This window comes from Sapajus apella, unplaced genomic scaffold, assembly GCF_009761245.1.
Source record: "Sapajus apella isolate SASKATOON/1434 unplaced genomic scaffold, GSC_monkey_1.0 scaffold40, whole genome shotgun sequence".
Taxonomy (NCBI): Eukaryota; Metazoa; Chordata; class Mammalia; order Primates; family Cebidae; genus Sapajus; species Sapajus apella.
Window position 1 is genome coordinate 14,879,133 of NW_022436980.1, and position 17,435 is coordinate 14,896,567.

Sequence of the window (17,435 nt, forward strand, 5' to 3'; positions counted from 1 at the left end):
TTCAATAAGTATTTCCCTTTATGCTCCAGGCAACAGGTGTTGGAAACAAAATTATTAGGGAGATAAGCAAAGTTGCTGCTGCTCCAGTGGAGTTTAAATTCTAATAAACAAAAGCACAGCGCACAAATAAGATTCAGCTAAGCAGAAGATCACTACAGTTTGCTATGATTGAGCAAGGATTGACAAACTATGCTGGCTTGTTTTTGCAAATAAAGTTTTATCAGAACACAGCAACACAGTTACTTAAATGTTGTCTATGACTGCTTTTCTGCTGCAACACCAGGTCAATCAGCTGGGATAGAAAATAATACGGCCAGGGCCGGGCGCGGTGGCTCAAGCCTATAATCCCAGCACTTTGGGAGGCCGAGGCGGGTGGATCACGAGGTCAAGAGATCGAGACCATCCTGGTCAACATGGTGAAACCCCGTCTCTACTAAAAATACAAAAAATTAGCTGGGCATGGAGGTGCGTGCCTGTAATCCCAGCTACTCAGGAGGCTGAGGCAGGAGAATTGCCTGAACCCAGGAGGCGGAGGTTGCGGTGAGCCGAGATCGCGCCATTGCACTCCAGCCTGGGTCACAAGAGCGAAACTCCGTCTCAAAAAAAAAAAAAAAAAAGAAAATAATACGGCCAGCAAAGCCTAAAAATATTTGCTATCTAGTGCTTACAGGCAAAGTTTCCAGGCTCCTCTCATAGAGTGAGGTTGGATGGCCAGTTTTGATTAATTGGAGAACAACATTTTGCAAAGATGATAGCTACCAGACATTTAAACTGAGAGCTACTAGAAAGAATCAGGCCTGAGCAGATGAGAAAGGGAATAGCAGGCAAAGGAGAGGCTGGAAAGAAACCCCTAAGGCAAGAATGAGCTAGTGTGGTTGAGAAATAGGAATGGTCAGCGATGAGATATGAAAGATAATGTGAGCCAGACCATGCAGGGCTTTGTAGGTAATGCCAGAGATGAAGAGATTTACTCCAAGTGAGATAGGAAGCTGAGTGAGATTTGAAAGTTTTGTGTGTTGTGACCTAAGTTACAGTTTAACTGGAATATTCTGGTTGTTCTGCTGAGAATATAGGAAGGCAAGAGAGATCATTTAGGAAGTGAATAGTCAAGCCAACAGACAACAATTTCTTGAGCTGGACCATTAATAGGTGAAGATGAGAAGAGGGAATGAGTTTGGGTTAAGTTTTGGAAGTAGAATTTACATGTCTTGTCAGTAAGGTAGAAATGAAAGATAAAGAAACAGAATCAAGACTAATCCTTAGATTTTTGAATTGAATATGTGCAGGAGGAAATGCGCTTGAGAGTTTACGATATCAGAACTTCTGTTTTGGGTTTATTAAATGTTCAAGTAGAAATATCAAGTAAATATATGGATACAAGATTCTCGAGTGGCAGGGAGAAGTCAAAGTTAAAATTAAATATTTGGACGGTATTTAAGGCCATGAGAGAGGATGAGGTAATTTAAAGAGATGTTGCAGATGAAGAACAGCAGACCAGAGGACTAGTCAGCTCCATGTTTAGAGATTAACTGGGAGAGGAGGATGCAGCAGAAGACAACAAGAAGTGGTGTCTGGTGAGAAAGAAGTAAAACTAGGAAAGTGTGTTGTCCTGGAATTGTCATTTGATGAATAGAATGCTCCGCTGTCTTTCGAGACCAACTATGTATGTTCCTACTTTACAAGAAACTGAGAGTTAATGAGATTGGGTGGCTGGTCAAAACTAGTAATCAGTGGAGTGAGGACTAAACTCAGATCTTATTCATCTTACTTACAGAGCTCTTGTGACTGTGAAATACCTGAGGTGCGTGCTTGGTTGTTGTCTAGTTAGCATCTCTTTGAGGAACCATCTTCTCATTCATCCTCATTCCATGTGGGTGGAATGAAGCCCCCTAATCAGACCTTCGATCTTATGGCTCCAATTGGGGTATGAATTCATGACACAAGCAAGCCAGGCTAATCAATTTTTCTTAAGAATTTCTTTAAACTGTGGAGTAGGGGACTATTTTCACAAGGATAATAAGCGGTGAGAATGATGAAAGCCTAGAACTTCCAGTGGCTAACTTGCTACCAAGTGGGAGAGGATACTGCTGAAAAATAGGACCAACGCTGAGGCAACACGATAGCTGTGTGAGCATCTGGAAACTCAGTTGGGACTGAGGATAAAAGCACAACTCCCCCGTCATTATTTTACTTAAATTGGTTTAATTTGAGTTTTTACCATTTGAACTTTTAGAATTTCTAGTACAACACTTTGTCTTATTTATCTATGTACGCCAACATATTTCCATCTGTACATAAAAGATGCTTAATAAATATTTATTAAATAAAATGGAAAGTGGATATTTAATAACATACCCTGACTTAAAATTAAGTCATCAGTTTAGCCATTTAACATTAAAATGATTTTAAAGGCTTTTCCTTCCATTACTAGACAAAGGAATTCAGTTTTCAGAGAAAAATAGTTTCAGCCAAAATTGTTGGTCTTTTCAAAATGTCAACACTGACAATTAAATAATTTAACCTTTTTTTTTTTAAGTTTAAAGTCACTCTCTTCTTTTTTCTCTCCCCTTTATTTTCATGTTTGGTGAATGGACAAATAAGAATTTTAGGCAACATTCATCTACTGGTTTCAATTGCCTTTCTGTCTCTAGCCTTTAGAGTCTATTATCCCAATTGCCTTCTTTCCTAATTTGTTTCCTTTTGGGTTCTAACTTGATAAATTGGTCTTAAACCAAGTGTTTATAAAATTCCTTTTATGTCTCTAAGTTGCAAATACACCTATAAGCTTATGAAAAACAAATTATTATGACTACTTATATAACCAGTGTTGCCACGTTACTATAACTATGTAATTTTTTTTCCTTTTGAAAATTGTGAGTGTAGATAATTAGAAATATCAGTCTTCCATTGTATATTGGAGGAAGCAGAATTTTCAATTATCCCTCATTTTATTGGAATCAGAATGAAAAATCTGACTTCTCTATTTTACTACAAATGTAGTGGCCACAATCTTGGTGCTAATTTTTCCTTTCTGAAATTACTGATGCTACTACCATTTTTATTACCAGAGGGAAAGTAATCCACTATTTTCTGGAATTACCTTAAAGAAAAAAGTAGTGAAATTTTAGCACCCGCTGGAATTTTTACGTTTAAATGTCCAATTCTAGGGCCTATAAATATTCTGATTCTACCTACCACAGTCTCCACACCCGTAAAGTCTTTAGATCAGAAACTGTAACAAATCTGGTTTGCAGCTATGAACAGGGTGGGCTCCATGAAATACATGACCACCAACCTCTACAGTTAACTTTAGTTACTGCATAATTCATTTTCACTACTGCTGTGTCTTTTCTGCTTTATCAAAATTTATGATATCAGATTCTATTTGTACCTTTTCTGGCTTAGTCTGAACAGCTTTTTTTTTTTTTTTTAATGTGTCAGGTTATTAATCAAATTTATACCGATGTAAAAGTTTCCTTTACTTTCAGCACCTCTCCCCACCCCCGCAATTTTTCACTATTTGGATCAAGGTAGCATTTACTGAGTACTTATTTTCATACATTGTACTTTGATGACTGCACTTAATTCTTTTTTCTATTTTTAATGTAGATTTTATGATACAAGCATCACCGAGGCCTCTGAGATAAATTCCACCCAGTTCAGTCCACTTCAGACTTCAAGTAAACATTTTTGTTTCCACGGTGATAAGCTTCTTCACCTAGTTAAGAATTACATATTAGAATCTGCTATGTATGAAAGAACACACATCTAAATTAGACAAGCATAAGAATATTTTCATCAATTACTGATTCAGCATGTCTCTTCAATTATATGTTGTATATGAGGTTATTATAAAATGACTTCTTTTGAATTTCTATTTCTTATTGAAGCTTAACCTTTGATGACACCCCCCAAAATACTGAGCCATTCTTAATAAGCTCATCCATTTCAGGGATTAGCTAAATGTCATCTGGTGGCTTGTGTTACATAAATGTTGAATTTAATCAGCAAGAGAAATTAACTGAAGTGGATTTGAAAGACTCTTCCTTTGATTCTAGCAAAGAGATCCTTTAAGGTAGACTTGACGAACTTTCTTATATTTGGGTCTCACTACTATGGTAAATGGTCCTATTAATCACTAGAGTTTGGATGTGTGTGCGTAGATGCGTGTGTATGTTTTAACTGATGAGTGATGAGAAAGTTACAATTAATAACTTTATTTAGGCAATCAAAAAGATGGGTAAAAAAATAATTAACTGAGTAGTATGTTGGATGAAATAGATTTGAGCTCAAACAAAACAATGACCTGACAGACCACATTGCTGGTACAGAAGGCTACCTTAATAAATTTAGTATGTAAAATGAACAAGTCTAAATATGCTTGGTAATGAAACAGTATCTGCAAGAGTATTCATACATGAACATTAAACTTTAAGAGAGAAATACCAGAAAGTGAAGAAACAGAAAGCAAATAAGTTGATGACTGTTTATAAAAAAACTAAGATAATTTATCCTAAATAATAGAAGGTAGAGGAAACTTGTTCATATTAATACACTGTGAAGAGTTTTCTACCAAAAGTAGATTGCATTTTTCTTTACAGCCCCAAGTGGCAGAATTGAGGTTACTGAAGCATGTCTAAATACACAGATTTTGGCTGCTTGTAAGGAACAGCTTTCTTCCCATAAAGAGAAGTATCTAAGTGGGAATGGAATACTCTCTTTGTGTTTAAGCAGAGGTTGTTATATCACAAACGGGGCTGTATTTAGAATTGAAGCATTGAATCTTACCCAGATATTTCACTCTATCCTATTTCCCCATCTATCAAACCAATGATTATTTAACTAGATATTGTTAGGTATTATGATATAATACCAATCCTACTCCCCTTCTTGATTTCTCTATTTTTAACAAAGATACATATCCATATGTATCTTTGATAAAAGTATGTATCTTTATCTATATATATTTATAAATATATTTTCTTTTTTGCTTCTTTTCTAAACCATATTCAATTAAAATCAAAGTCAAGATCCTTTTTCTTTAAAAAAGTATGTCTAAGGCCGGGCGCGGTGGCTCACGCCTGTAATCCCAGCACTTTGGGAGGCCGAGGCGGGTGGATCACGAGGCCAAGAGATGGAGACCAGCCTGGTCAACACAGTGAAACCCCGTCTCTACTAAAAATACAAAAAATTAGCTGGGCATGGTGGTGCGTGCCTGTAATCCCAGCTACTCAGGAGGCTGAGGCAGGAGAATTGCCTGAACCCAGGAGGTGGAGGTTGCGGTGAGCCGAGATCGCGCCATTATACTCCAGCCTGGATAACAAGAGCGAAACTCCGTCTCAAAAATAAATAATAAAAAAAAAAGAATGTCTAATATTCATTACTTTTAACTTATTTTCATTTCTGGAGCTGCCACATTTTCCCAGATCCTAATCTGCTCAAACACAAACCAGGTAGACAGCCTACTAAACAAGAGCCCTTGCTACTAGTATCTTCATTTCTGTATTTTCTTAGATACTCAACTATACTAATAATACATCCCTCAAATAATAATTTTATTTTACATTTTACTTATTTCCCTTTTTAAAATTCCCTTTGACTACAGAATTGGTACAAACTCCCAAATATAAAATTCAAAAATCCTCATAACTTAATTTTTACTATTTATTGAATTTTGTCATTCTCAATGTGACCTTTCTGGTATCGGGGCTGATACCATTCTTTCCTGGGGACATCAAGACTTGATTGTGTGACTTCATCTCCCAATCTTTTACCCCCATCTCTGAACTTCTATTTCCTTCATTCAGTATCCTGGAAGGTCTAGCTTACTTTCCCCATGGTGTATTTTCTTAACTCTCTTGCCCAAGTTAAACATCCATTTCTTTTCTTTAGACTAAGCACTGCAGTTACATATTTATGTACCTATGTGTTGAACAAGCTGGTGGTACTCACTTTACAATGCATTTGAGAGAAGCTCCAGATTTATAATATATCCCTGTTCATTTTTTAACCAATAATATGGTTTAATTGTGCATATGTAATCACAATTCTACAATAATACTTCCTACAACATTAGATCCTAAGAAAACATGGCAATTCGCTGTCAATTTGGAAAGAAACCATTCACTTATGAAAGAAAATGCTTCCATCAGGTACTTTAAGGTTGAAGAGGCAGAGGACAAGCTACCCACAAGGAATTTGGAAGAGAAGCTTGTTTGGAAGCTGGATGAGCCATGGTGGTATCTCAAACAGTTTGTTATTTTTAGCTCTGCCAAGAAATAGCTAATTTCATGCAAGAATTATCTCACATCTGACCCAGAGCAAAGACTTCCTGGCTATTCTTTGCATATGCTGATGCAACAGGAGAATTGTTTCATGCTTTAAAAACCAAGTAAAGAAGAACTTGAGGAAAAGAAAAGAGAGTTGTAGGGTACTCAACAGTTTTGCTTTTCTTTTTGGCAGACTTATTTGTAACTGAAAAAGAAAAGACTGTCAAGACATTTGGTAATTGGGAAGAACTGAAGTGGCTATTCTCCCCCCAAATTTTTATAAACCCCTTTTTCTAAGTCAGGTTCCTTTAGGAAACTGACTCACTGCAGGTGGTAGTTAGGTCTTTCTTTCTCTGCTGTTGACATTCAACTCAAACAATCCCCTCGCTCATTTATCCAATACATAGTTTAAAAATCAGTGTTTGCAATTTTGATTGCCTTCTCCACAATATTCTTGTGACTTGTGAGAATAAGATGAAACTTTAAAAATAGGTCATTTAGAGAGCAGGCACAGGGAATGGAGAAGTGCAGTAAACCAACTGTTTCATCACCCCAGTCCCTTTCTGAAAACTGCCTTCTAAAATGCTGCCTTTCATTTTCAAATTCATTTTTCTTCATATTCAGATCACCTTAGCTGGTAAGAAAGCCTTTGATCCATATTTTATCGGTATTACTCACATGAACACTCCTTTATATTATATAGAGAGTATAAGCTACACATATCTCCTGACCTCACAATGCCCCTTGTCCTTGCCTGCTGGTCATGAAATTATATTTAAAATGTACATCTGTTTCTTCCTGAATACCAAAGATTAAATAGCAACATGAAACCTCCTTGATTTTCTCTTTTCATGTTGGAAATAGAGGTTTTCCTTTAATCAGCTAGCAAAACGAAAACAAAAACAAGCCATGACAGGAAATAAACAGTATATAAGTGACTAAATGACTTCCTATTGGGGAGGTGTTTGACTGGGTGAGAGTGCACATAATCAAAATCATCAATTGTATCCAAGCGTGACACTGGCATAAAACACTACCAAATGAAGACATCCTGTTATTCCTGTATAAAAGGTAACTATTTGGGAAAAGCTAACATGTTAAGCTCATATAACTGTCAGTGTGAGAAAATTTGTCATAATTTTTTAGCAGTCAGCTGGAGGAAAGGAGACTGAGAGAGAGAACAGGAACTTGCCTGGCCTCTTATTCTCTCTTCATACATAGCTTTCTTTCTTTTACGCCCTTGTTCCTGAGCTCTCCTCTGACTAGAATGATGCTTCTGTGATTAACTATTAATCCTATTTATCGTATATGTCTTGGTCTAGTAATTACTTTCTCCCAGCTGGGTTGGGTGCCTTTCCTTAGTTCTCATAATGACCTCTGCCTATAGAAATTACTGCTTTTACCACTTGAGTTTATAATAATCTCTTTATGTTCCTCCCTTCTCTTTGGAAACAATGACTGGTTCATAATCATCTTTGTATATCCTGATGTCCAGCATAATGCTTGGAATATATTAGATATTTTTAAAAAGCTTATTAAATAGATGAACAAGAAATCAGAAATTTTATCAGAAATTATAGCTGATAACATAAAGATTGCTGCCTAATAAGTTTTGTCCCCAAAACAATCAAGATATTTAAGATAGAAAAATACATTTTCTTTTACTATCTTTTAAGTTCAATTGAGAATAGGAACTTGAAAACCAATAGGGAAGATTTTCTGTAGATTTGCAATATATTAGATCTCTATTGGCATTGCTAGAGTTACTTCTCTAGGTAATTTTCTCCTGATTTCTATATTCATTTTGGATCTTAATGCTCTTACTTTGGCTTCTTCTGCAGAAAAATGAATATATAACTGGTGTATATTAATTTTATTCTGATTAGCAGTTACTTTTCACATAATTACATGGTTTTTACACTACAAAATAATCTATGAATTTGGGTTTATTATCCATAGCTTGTAGGGTTTAATCACTCTGAAAAAATTGGCCAATTTCCAGATCTGGCAAACTGAGTGATGTGATCAGTACCAAGATCCCCTTCAGCCTTAAAATTTCTGAATTTATATTTTTAATTGAAAAATAAAAATAAAAATTCAAAGTTGTATTAATTTGGTATTACTCAAAATGCATGGGGACTGTAGAGACACTGTTATAACAAATTCTAACTTTACATTCTTCATGAAAATCTAGAGGGTAAAGAAAATTGTCCATATATTTTTTTGAATTATAGCTTCTTAGGGAAACACAGAAAATGTGACAGGAGCATGAAAAAACATAGAACTGAGACAAAATAGTAGGTTTACTCCAAGTTTGCAACTTGTTATATTTAATGCTTTGGTATAAATCCTGTTTATTACAAAGAACAACTACCAAATAAATCATTGTGTGGAAAAGAATTGATCTGGGAATCAATTATCTGGGAAAGAAAACCACAAAGAAGTGATTGTTAAGACATTTGTTCTTCAGATATGTAACTGTTTAATCTGAAATAAACTTTAGGATGGAAGCCTATTAGGAAAGTTGCTTGCTTAATTTTGCTATTCTACACTCTGATACTGATTGTTCAAGATTACTGCTCAGACATGCTGTAATGAGAATTGTAGATAATTTATTATGTATACTTACATATGCTAGACATTAAAGGATATATGTGTCTAGTAATAGCAGATGCATACTTCTGCCAACTAAAGAAATGGTTACAACTTTTAATAAATATGGGTAAGGGAATGATGTTAAGATTACGTGTGTGTGTGTGTGTGGTGTGTGCGTGTGTGTGTGCCCATAGCCATACTTGTTCTGGATTTCAAAAGAGTATACAGAATTATCATTATCTCATACCACTTGCATTGAGATATTCAGTTTTTTCTTCAAGAAGTGAATTTAACTCTTAGAATATTATTGTGGTAGGACTCTCCAGTTTCTTGATACAACATCTATTCATCCCTTTCTCTTTAGAAACAAACTGGAATTTTTATATTGCTTCCCATAATAAAAAACATATTGCCTTCCAGATTTTGCAGCTAAATTTGGCTATGGGACTAACTTTTGGCCTTGAGCTGTTTAAGAGAGATACTTGTGAGAGTTCTTTGAAGATTGGTCAAAGGAAACTAACTCAGATGGATTGTCCCTTTGCTCTCCTGCCTTTCCTCTTAGCTTTTAGCCTGAAAATCAGTGGTGACGGCTGGAGAGCCAATAGTCATCTTGGAACATGACATGATTCTGAAGGTGGGAAGCAAGGCTGGAATGGTACAGAATAAACATAGGAACTTGGGTCCTTGAGAAAATTGTGGAGTCACCATATCTGCCTATAATTCCTACTTTCAGACTTTTTTCTATGTGTGAGAGATCTATCTTACTTAAGTCACTGCTATTTTTGTTGCTAATACTGTTGTTGTTAAGTGAGCATTCTAGTTGAGCCCAAGCTAGGATTCAGAGTCTGGTTATATTTGATGAGTCCCTGGATCAGCATCCCTCAATGCCAACTATTAAGTGTAATAGGCTAATGATGAATGGAAATCTATTTCACGTAACAAAGAACAACTCGTTATGTCCAAATATGATGAGGTCATATTGCTCTTATTTCTCTCTAATCTGAGATTTGGGTCGATGTTCTGTATGAGAAATTGGAAACCTATGTTACAGTGTTCTGTTTTTGTGTTAGGATGGTCGTTGTAAATCTACCTAATAGTAAAAATAAAATATTGCTTGGAATTGTGAAGTAAGTGAATTCTCCATTGTGCAGAAACAAGAACAGCATTATATTTTATATGTAATACTCTTAAACAGTCAATTCATTTATTCAATTAATATATTTGAGCTACTATGGGTTACATAAGTTATGGGTGGGCTTTGATAATTAGTCAACTCATGTCCAATATCACAGGGGCCACTTGTGAATTTAGAGAAAATGGAAGAAAAGAAAAATGGAAGCAAATGATGAAAAGTCTAAATATTTTCCTCAAATAATTGTCTTTCTAAAAAATTTCTCATGTTTAAAGACTGGAATTTAAGCCGCATTTTTCTAGATGGCACCAGCCTTTTGGTACATATATTAATGTCAAAGATGACTGCTCAAATTACAAGGGTTCACAGCTGTCTCTACAAAATTTCTTAAGTATTCTTGCCACAAAGTCTCCCCCTCTTTTCTGGGAGACCTGGGGGAAGGGTCTCATATGTCCTTATGGCCAGTAAGCTCACATTATTCACTTACTAGCCACGCTGGTGCTTACAAGATTCTTCATGCAGGAGCGCTACCATTCTGTTTCATGTCAGGATCTTCTAGTAGAACTCTGCTGTCCCTTAACAAGGCTGTATATGTGTTCTTTCTAGGTTACAATTTCCCACACTGCTAAATGATGCTGCATTCACTTTAAAGTACACACTACTGGGGATTGACTTGTTCTAACGAAATGAGGTGACTATTTCTCTAGCCAGCTCTATCAGCTTGAAGTATTACTGCTTATGTCCTGAGTATCATAAAGTCTCTTATGGAAACATTTCTTTGTGTTCTTATTTACAGTCCTGAAGCAAGCATCTTTCACTGCATTTTATCTCTTGTGTCTCTATTGGAGGCACCCAGGGCATGAAGTTTCATCCCAGTAGTTATTTATTCTGCCGTGCAGTTTTACTTTTTCTAATAATTGGCAGAAAGGACTTCTATTGCTCCATCAGTTTGTCAGACAAAATCAAACTTTAAATCCCAGTTTGAACTACACTGGGACCCATGCTACACCAGAACTTAACTTGGATTCCTGATTGCTTGATAAAATAGCTAGTTGAGAATAAAGCTGTAATTTCTTGACAACAAACATACACACACACTCACCGATATTCATACATATGTACATACAGCAGTCCCTTCATCCATAGGATACGCCCAAACCCACAGTACATGCCTGAAATCTCAGAAAATACTGAACAATATATATATATATATACTATGAGTTTTCTAATACATAGGTACCTATGGTAAGTTTAATTTATGAATTAGTCATGGTAAGACATAATAATTATTAATAAACTAATAATATACTGTAACAAAAGTTACATCAATGTGGTATTTTTTTCTCTCTCTCAAGATATCTTATTGTACTATACTCACCTATTTTCAAACCCTGGTTAACCACAGTTAACTAGAATCAAGGAAAGTGAGATTGAAAATAAGTGGTGGTGGGGGGCTACGATATCTCACATACATATATTTCAAGATATGCAAAACCACACATCTCAAAACTTGTAATTTGTATCAACATGATAGGCTTGATGCCATAGGCAATGCCATTTTCTCATTAAGTCATCTCTTTTGTTGTAAAACACCATTTAAAAGGAATCACACATGCTAAAACATGTATTTTGGGTATTTTACATTTATCCAGATAGGAATATAAGTAATGTACTTGGTTACAATGTTCCCTTAGCCACTGTTTTGCTACATGCTTCTACATATTGATTCTTTAACACATTTTTTTTTTTTACAGTCTCCCCGTAGTAAATGTAGCTACTATGACTATGAGTGAAAGAGATATGGATGGGTGGAAGAGATATGGAGACGCCAGTAGTTTTGTAGATAAACGCAATGTGAAAACAAAGAACTACTCTTTAATTACTGATACAGAAATAATGACAAGGAAACAAAATTACTTCCTGAATCACACTTTAACAGCTGACTGGTTCGAAAGAGCACAGTTTTTTTTTTCTGTTTTCGTCAAATTAAAATCTTAACCATGTAAATTCAAGGCTGTAAAGGACAACTCAGGATCCTTCATAGTAATAATTACAGTATTAAAATGCTTATTTGCTAGAAAAAATGCAAAATCTCAGAACATCTGAGATGCCCAAGCTGTAAAGTGTAATAAAAGCTGTCAACTGTAGTGGAAAGAAAGTTACAAAATATGAAGTTCCGAGTGATTCTTGGTAGCATGAGTTGTGGGATTTGAAGTAAACTGAAAGAAATGGAAGGCATTTGTTTAATATACGATCTTGTTGAAAGACGAGTCCCAGCACAGTAGCTTTTTCCTTTAAAGATTAGCCAGATGTGGGCCTTTTTAAGATCACAAAGAATGGAGCCACGGAAAGAGATTAACAATGCTGGCAGAGAATGGCAGGTACAGTAAGGTTGTTTTTAAATGGATAGAAATCTATATAAAGGTGACTCGACAAAACACAGAAGCTGTTTCCTCCTCAATCATTTAGGCAGAAGCTCATACTAAGTAAAAAGATGCAAGGTATTTAGCGGCAATTCCCATTACCTGGTACTTTTATTGCTCTGGCATGATTAGCAGAAACTATTTGGCCAGCGTTGTCAACTATTTGCTTTGTCGTCAGCCTGATGTTTGGTCTGCAATCCCTCTAAAACTAACAGCAAAGGAAAAACACTCAGAAACTTAGGCAGTTCTAGTTGGCAGTGAGGTGTCACCCTTAGCCTACTCTCTGTGAGGTTTATTCTGCATTTTAGAAGCTCGGTGGCTGTTGCTCTTTTTTGATAGCCAACAAAAAGCAACGTCATAGACCTGTTTGGCTGCTGTCCTGGGTCGAAGGGTTTGGCAGCCCTAGGGAGATGAATTTCTCCAGGGTTGGACCCGCCCAGAGCAGAGAAGCAACACCCTTCCAGCCACTACTCTGTTGCTATGAAACAAAAGACTAGGAAGGTAAGCGAAGCAGGAAGTCCCGCCTTCCAGCCCCAGACGGCTTTGGCTCCCGCTCCCGACGCTCACGCCCACCTGCCACCCCTCATTGGTTAGCTCCCTCGTGCCTTGCATCCCTTCTTCCATTTTCTTTCCCGTTTCCACTTTCGTTCCCAGGCGAGTCCAGGCCCCTCACTTCTCTCCGAGTCCAATTCCTTTCCGACTTGCTGCGCACCGGCCTTCCTCCGGGGCCATTGTGTACTGTGGAGGACGTGGACGGGGCGGCAGCGCGAGGAGGACGGGCGCCTCCCGCCCATTGGCTGCACGCGCTGTCGGGCAGCGCGCGGGTGCGCGGCATTGGCCCAGCGGCGCGCGGCCCCGCCCCCGCCCCGCCCCGAGCCTGGGTCCTGTGTGTGCCACAGGGGTGGGGTGTCCAGCGAGCGGTCTCCTCCTCCTGCTAGAGCTGCTGCGGCGTCCCGCGGCCTCCCCGAGTCGGGCGGGAGGGGACAGCGGGTGTGGATTTGTCTTGACGGTAATTGTGTTTCCACGTCTCGGTGGCCTGCGCGCTGGGTCGCTCCTTCTTCGGGCGCGAGCTGTTTCAGCGATCACGCTGCCCGCCGGGGCTCCGCGCGCGCCCTGGGCTGCGTGCGTGTGGAGTGGGACCCGCGCACACGCGTGTCTCTGGACAGCGACGGCGCCGACAGGCAAGGAGGGAAAGGGTCGCCGGGGAGGCGCCACACTTCTTGCCCGCTCGGGGGCCGGAGGGCCGCTGAGCGCGGGCCGCGGTGAAGAGCGGGCAGCCCAGGCTCTCAGCTGCCGGGGCGCCGCCGTCCAGTTTGAAGTGGGGCATTTAAAGATCGGACCCGCAGGCCGGGGAGGAGGGAGGCGGCGGCGCGGATTGTAGCGGGCGGCCGGCGGGGAGGCGCGTCCACCCCGGCGCCCAGCGCTCAGCGCCCGAGACGGACGGGGCTGCGGGCGCGGGAGGGACGCTCGGTCCCCTCCCCGTCCACCTTCCTCCCGCAGCTCACAGCCCAGGGGCCGTGGAGGGGCCTGAGCAGGGAAGGGACACAGGCGTCCCGAGACGAAGCTCTGGGTGAGAGCAGAGGCGAGGGGCGGCAGAAGTGAACTCCTCCTTGTCAGTTTCTGTCTCTTTTAAATGGGCTATTTGTGTGTTCTTTCATTTGGTTCTTGGGAATAACGACTCACCGCGTTGATTTAAAGAAATGTGTTCGTGTGTCCGTCCTGGGCGATTTTAGCGTGGGAAATCCAAGTCCTGCGCCTTTGTTGACAACAGAGTTGTCCCTTACGTTTGTGTAGAATTGTCGAATAATTTTTATGTTTATGTAACTTGGAGAAATCGAACTGAAAGTGAAGTTTCTGCGTGACGCTCCCAAAATGTATGATAGGAACTTCAGTTGTTCTAGTAGTTTGAACTGGAATTAAGGCTGGAGGGGAAGAACATTCTGTTCTTATCTAGGTGGAGGAAACCTGTTTAAGTTTTGTTTGGTGTTTATGAGTTGGGTATTAGTTCAGCCTTAGCTACTTGAAACGTGAGTAGGATGCACCTTTAACTTTTAGTGTTGTAAAAGCAAATCTAGGATCATTGCTCCTAAAACTACTGTGTGTAAAGATTGAGAGTGTAAATTGACGAGCTTATTGATAAAGTTGAATCTGGAACTTTTGGTTTTGCTCTCATTGATAGAGGAAGATGCAGTGGGTACAAGTTAGTCTCTTTAGTTTTCTGGTGGGTAAATATTTTCAAAGCCAACTAACTTTTCTTTTTTTAAATCTGCCTTTCAAAGAACTAAAATTCCAGATGGCAAACTCAATGAATGGCAGAAACCCTGGTGGTCGAGGAGGAAACCCCCGAAAAGGTCGAATTTTGGGTATTATTGATGCTATTCAGGATGCAGTTGGACCCCCTAAGCAAGCTGCGGCAGATCGCAGGACCGTGGAGAAGACTTGGAAACTCATGGACAAAGTGGTAAGTTCTGTCTGACGTTTCCTGTGCCAAACACTATTCACTTTGTCTGTGGTTTCTCTAGATTTATTTATGCTGTTAATTAATAAAAACCATTATTATGGCAACAATCTTTGGATTTCTATTCATTTTTTTTACTTCAATTCTGTGTTTTTTGAAAAGTTAGATTCAAAGACTTTTTTTTTTTTAACCTTTTGTCCTTTCTACTCTTTAAGGTTCAGAGTTCCTCTATTTGACTCAATATGCAAAGTTTTACCATTGGCTGCTTTTTGTTGGTGTATGGCCATAGACTGTTTGGAAGTGTTTGTTCTGCCTTATGTGAGGTTGTGTTGCTCTTAGATAACAAAAGAGTACAAGCAGTTTATTTGCCTTTGATGGACCACTCATGACAATCATCTGGTATGATACTGAAAGCATTTACTGGGGAAAGAAACAGATTAGTTCTTAAGTAAAGAAGCAGTGTTTCAGGGAGTTTCCATTTTCATCTTTGAGAATTCATCTTCATTAAGAAACGTTTTTGTTGTTAATGGGAGAGTTAACAGTTTCTTTCATCTACTATTCCATTTTGAAACAGGAAACCTTTCGATGGCACATTGTTTATTGTGAAAGGAAAATTTATGTTGGGGTTGGTGAGGCTGAGAGTATCAGAAACCTCTGTGGTTTCTGCATGTTGCTTTCAGACAAACTGTAATTTCACAGGAAAAAATCAAGTTGGGTGTCATTATCCAGAGAGGTCCGGTTAAAAAGACAACCTGAATACCTTACAGAGACCTACTTAGAAGCTAGCTGTCAGTATCCTACCTTACTAAGTACGATGATAAAATAAGTTTAAGATGTAGCTTGCTGCTTTGCAAAAATTAATCTTTTTTTGAAGCAACAGCACTGTCCTGCATTTATTGGTAAATATTTGTAACACCTTATGACTTTATTTTTTAAATATCTGGAGCTAATTGTAAGTTTAGTTGAGGCAAGACTCAAGATCTTTATAACTGAAGAAATGGAGGTTTAGAAAAAAATTCCTTTGTAGGGATGTGCCAAAGCATCCAGGAAATCATATGGTAATGTTCATCTTTGCTTTGGTTTGTTGCTGTCTACAAATATTGGCTACAGGAAGCCACTATCAGTAGTAATAGCAATATACGAATGTGACAAGATTTACTTTATTTTCATTTATTCTGTTGGAAAGGACACATAGATGAATGACTGGCCTGTCATTCTACAGGCGGTGGTGCTAAATGCAGAGCCAGAATGTTATTGCCCGATAAATATCCTTAGTTTTGGGCTTCAGTGTGACCTATTTAAGCTTCTGCCAATTTATTCAAATTGTTATATTAAAGTACTCCAGACAGAATGATGTCATAGTATCAGAATATTGCAACTTGCTGCTTGGGGTTTTCATTTTAGCATTGGATACTTAGGAATACAGAGGTACACAATTGGAAAAATAACATATATTTGGCAAGCACAATACTACATATCTTTGCTTTGCTAAAGAGTGTGCATTTGAAGGTCACTCTCACTGCCTAAATCATTTGTTGGGGTAAGAGAAGGAATTCAAGGTTTTTTTCTGTAACTTGTCTGTTACATAAGTGGACAGCAAATGGTTCAGATTCTATAAAGGGGCTGCTCTTTTTCCCCCATTCTCTATCTTTAAGTGGTCAGAATCTGTACATCTTTGAGTGTTAGAACATCAAATCAAAAAGATTTATATAAGGAAGTGGTGAGCTGTAGTTACTGTAAGAACATTATTTTTGAAACATTAAAAAATGATGTACACAAGTTTGGTCTATAACTGCTTGTTAACATAAGTTTTATTCACTTTTACTTTTTTCACCATGAGTTATGGTAAAATAGATGGTTATTTGATGGTTCAACATCTGCTATTGTTTATTTTATTAACCCTTTTGTGGGTTTAGGTTTAATCTCTCCAATTGAGAAACTTGACTTAACAAGGAAATCTATTATCCAAAGTCTCTACTTAGTGGGATGTGGGTGCGGGTGTTGGCAAATGTACATTGCTATGGCTTTCCCTGTTTATCTTCATTATTTGTCAAAGATGAAAATGGTTGTATTCATTTGTGAATGTACCCAGGGGCTTTGTGGAGAGAAATCACATAAGTTATTATGAAAGAATTCAGTGTGTTTATTTTTACTCTAAGATACAGGAAATAGAAAGGCATTGATAATTACTAATTGGCAGTATATTTTATTTAAGTGTGTAGTGCAGAAACATCCCCCTCTTTTGTTTATCTTTTCTTATTTGTTAGTGGTGAAGGAAGTGGCTCATAATATCAACATTGTCCTGATGATTACATCAGGAACTTTATTATTAGTTCTGAAGTTAATCACTTGACACGTTACCTTAAAAAAAAATAACTGCAATAGCATGAATTTAGTTTGTGAATAACAGAACATAGCAACTTTGAAGTTTAATTGGTAGTTATGTAAAAGGCAGAGTTAAGTGTACAGCTAGTATTTTTTTCTTATGAAGCCTCTTCAGAAGGGTAGACCTTGGAAGTATAAATATGAACACAAGCTTCAATTTCAGTGTGTTTCAG

At 38.1% G+C, this 17,435-nt stretch overlaps 2 protein-coding genes across 10 annotated transcripts in view; one reads left to right on the forward strand and one right to left on the reverse strand.

Annotated features, from left to right (window-relative positions):
- Positions 1 to 11,851: 11,851 nt before the first annotated feature.
- On the reverse strand, positions 11,852 to 14,592 carry LOC116565375 (atherin-like). The gene is made up of 3 exons (XM_032298921.1): positions 14,575 to 14,592; positions 12,993 to 13,985; positions 11,852 to 12,627 (listed from the first exon to the last, which is right to left on the reverse strand). The coding sequence occupies exons 1-2, from the start codon at positions 14,590 to 14,592 to the stop codon at positions 13,089 to 13,091; spliced, it is 915 nt and encodes a 304-aa protein (XP_032154812.1). The 3' UTR covers positions 11,852 to 12,627; positions 12,993 to 13,088.
- The window catches only part of CBLB (Cbl proto-oncogene B), a 261,652-nt gene continuing 257,513 nt past the window's right edge, over positions 13,297 to 17,435 (forward strand). For 6 of the 9 annotated variants that reach the window (XM_032299210.1, XM_032299209.1, XM_032299214.1 and 3 more), the window contains exon 1: positions 14,224 to 14,880. In XM_032299210.1, coding sequence (XP_032155101.1) covers positions 14,605 to 14,880 — 276 coding nt within the window. In that variant the 5' untranslated portion in view covers positions 14,224 to 14,604. The other 3 variants (XM_032299212.1, XM_032299211.1, XM_032299213.1) reach the window with 3 other exon arrangements.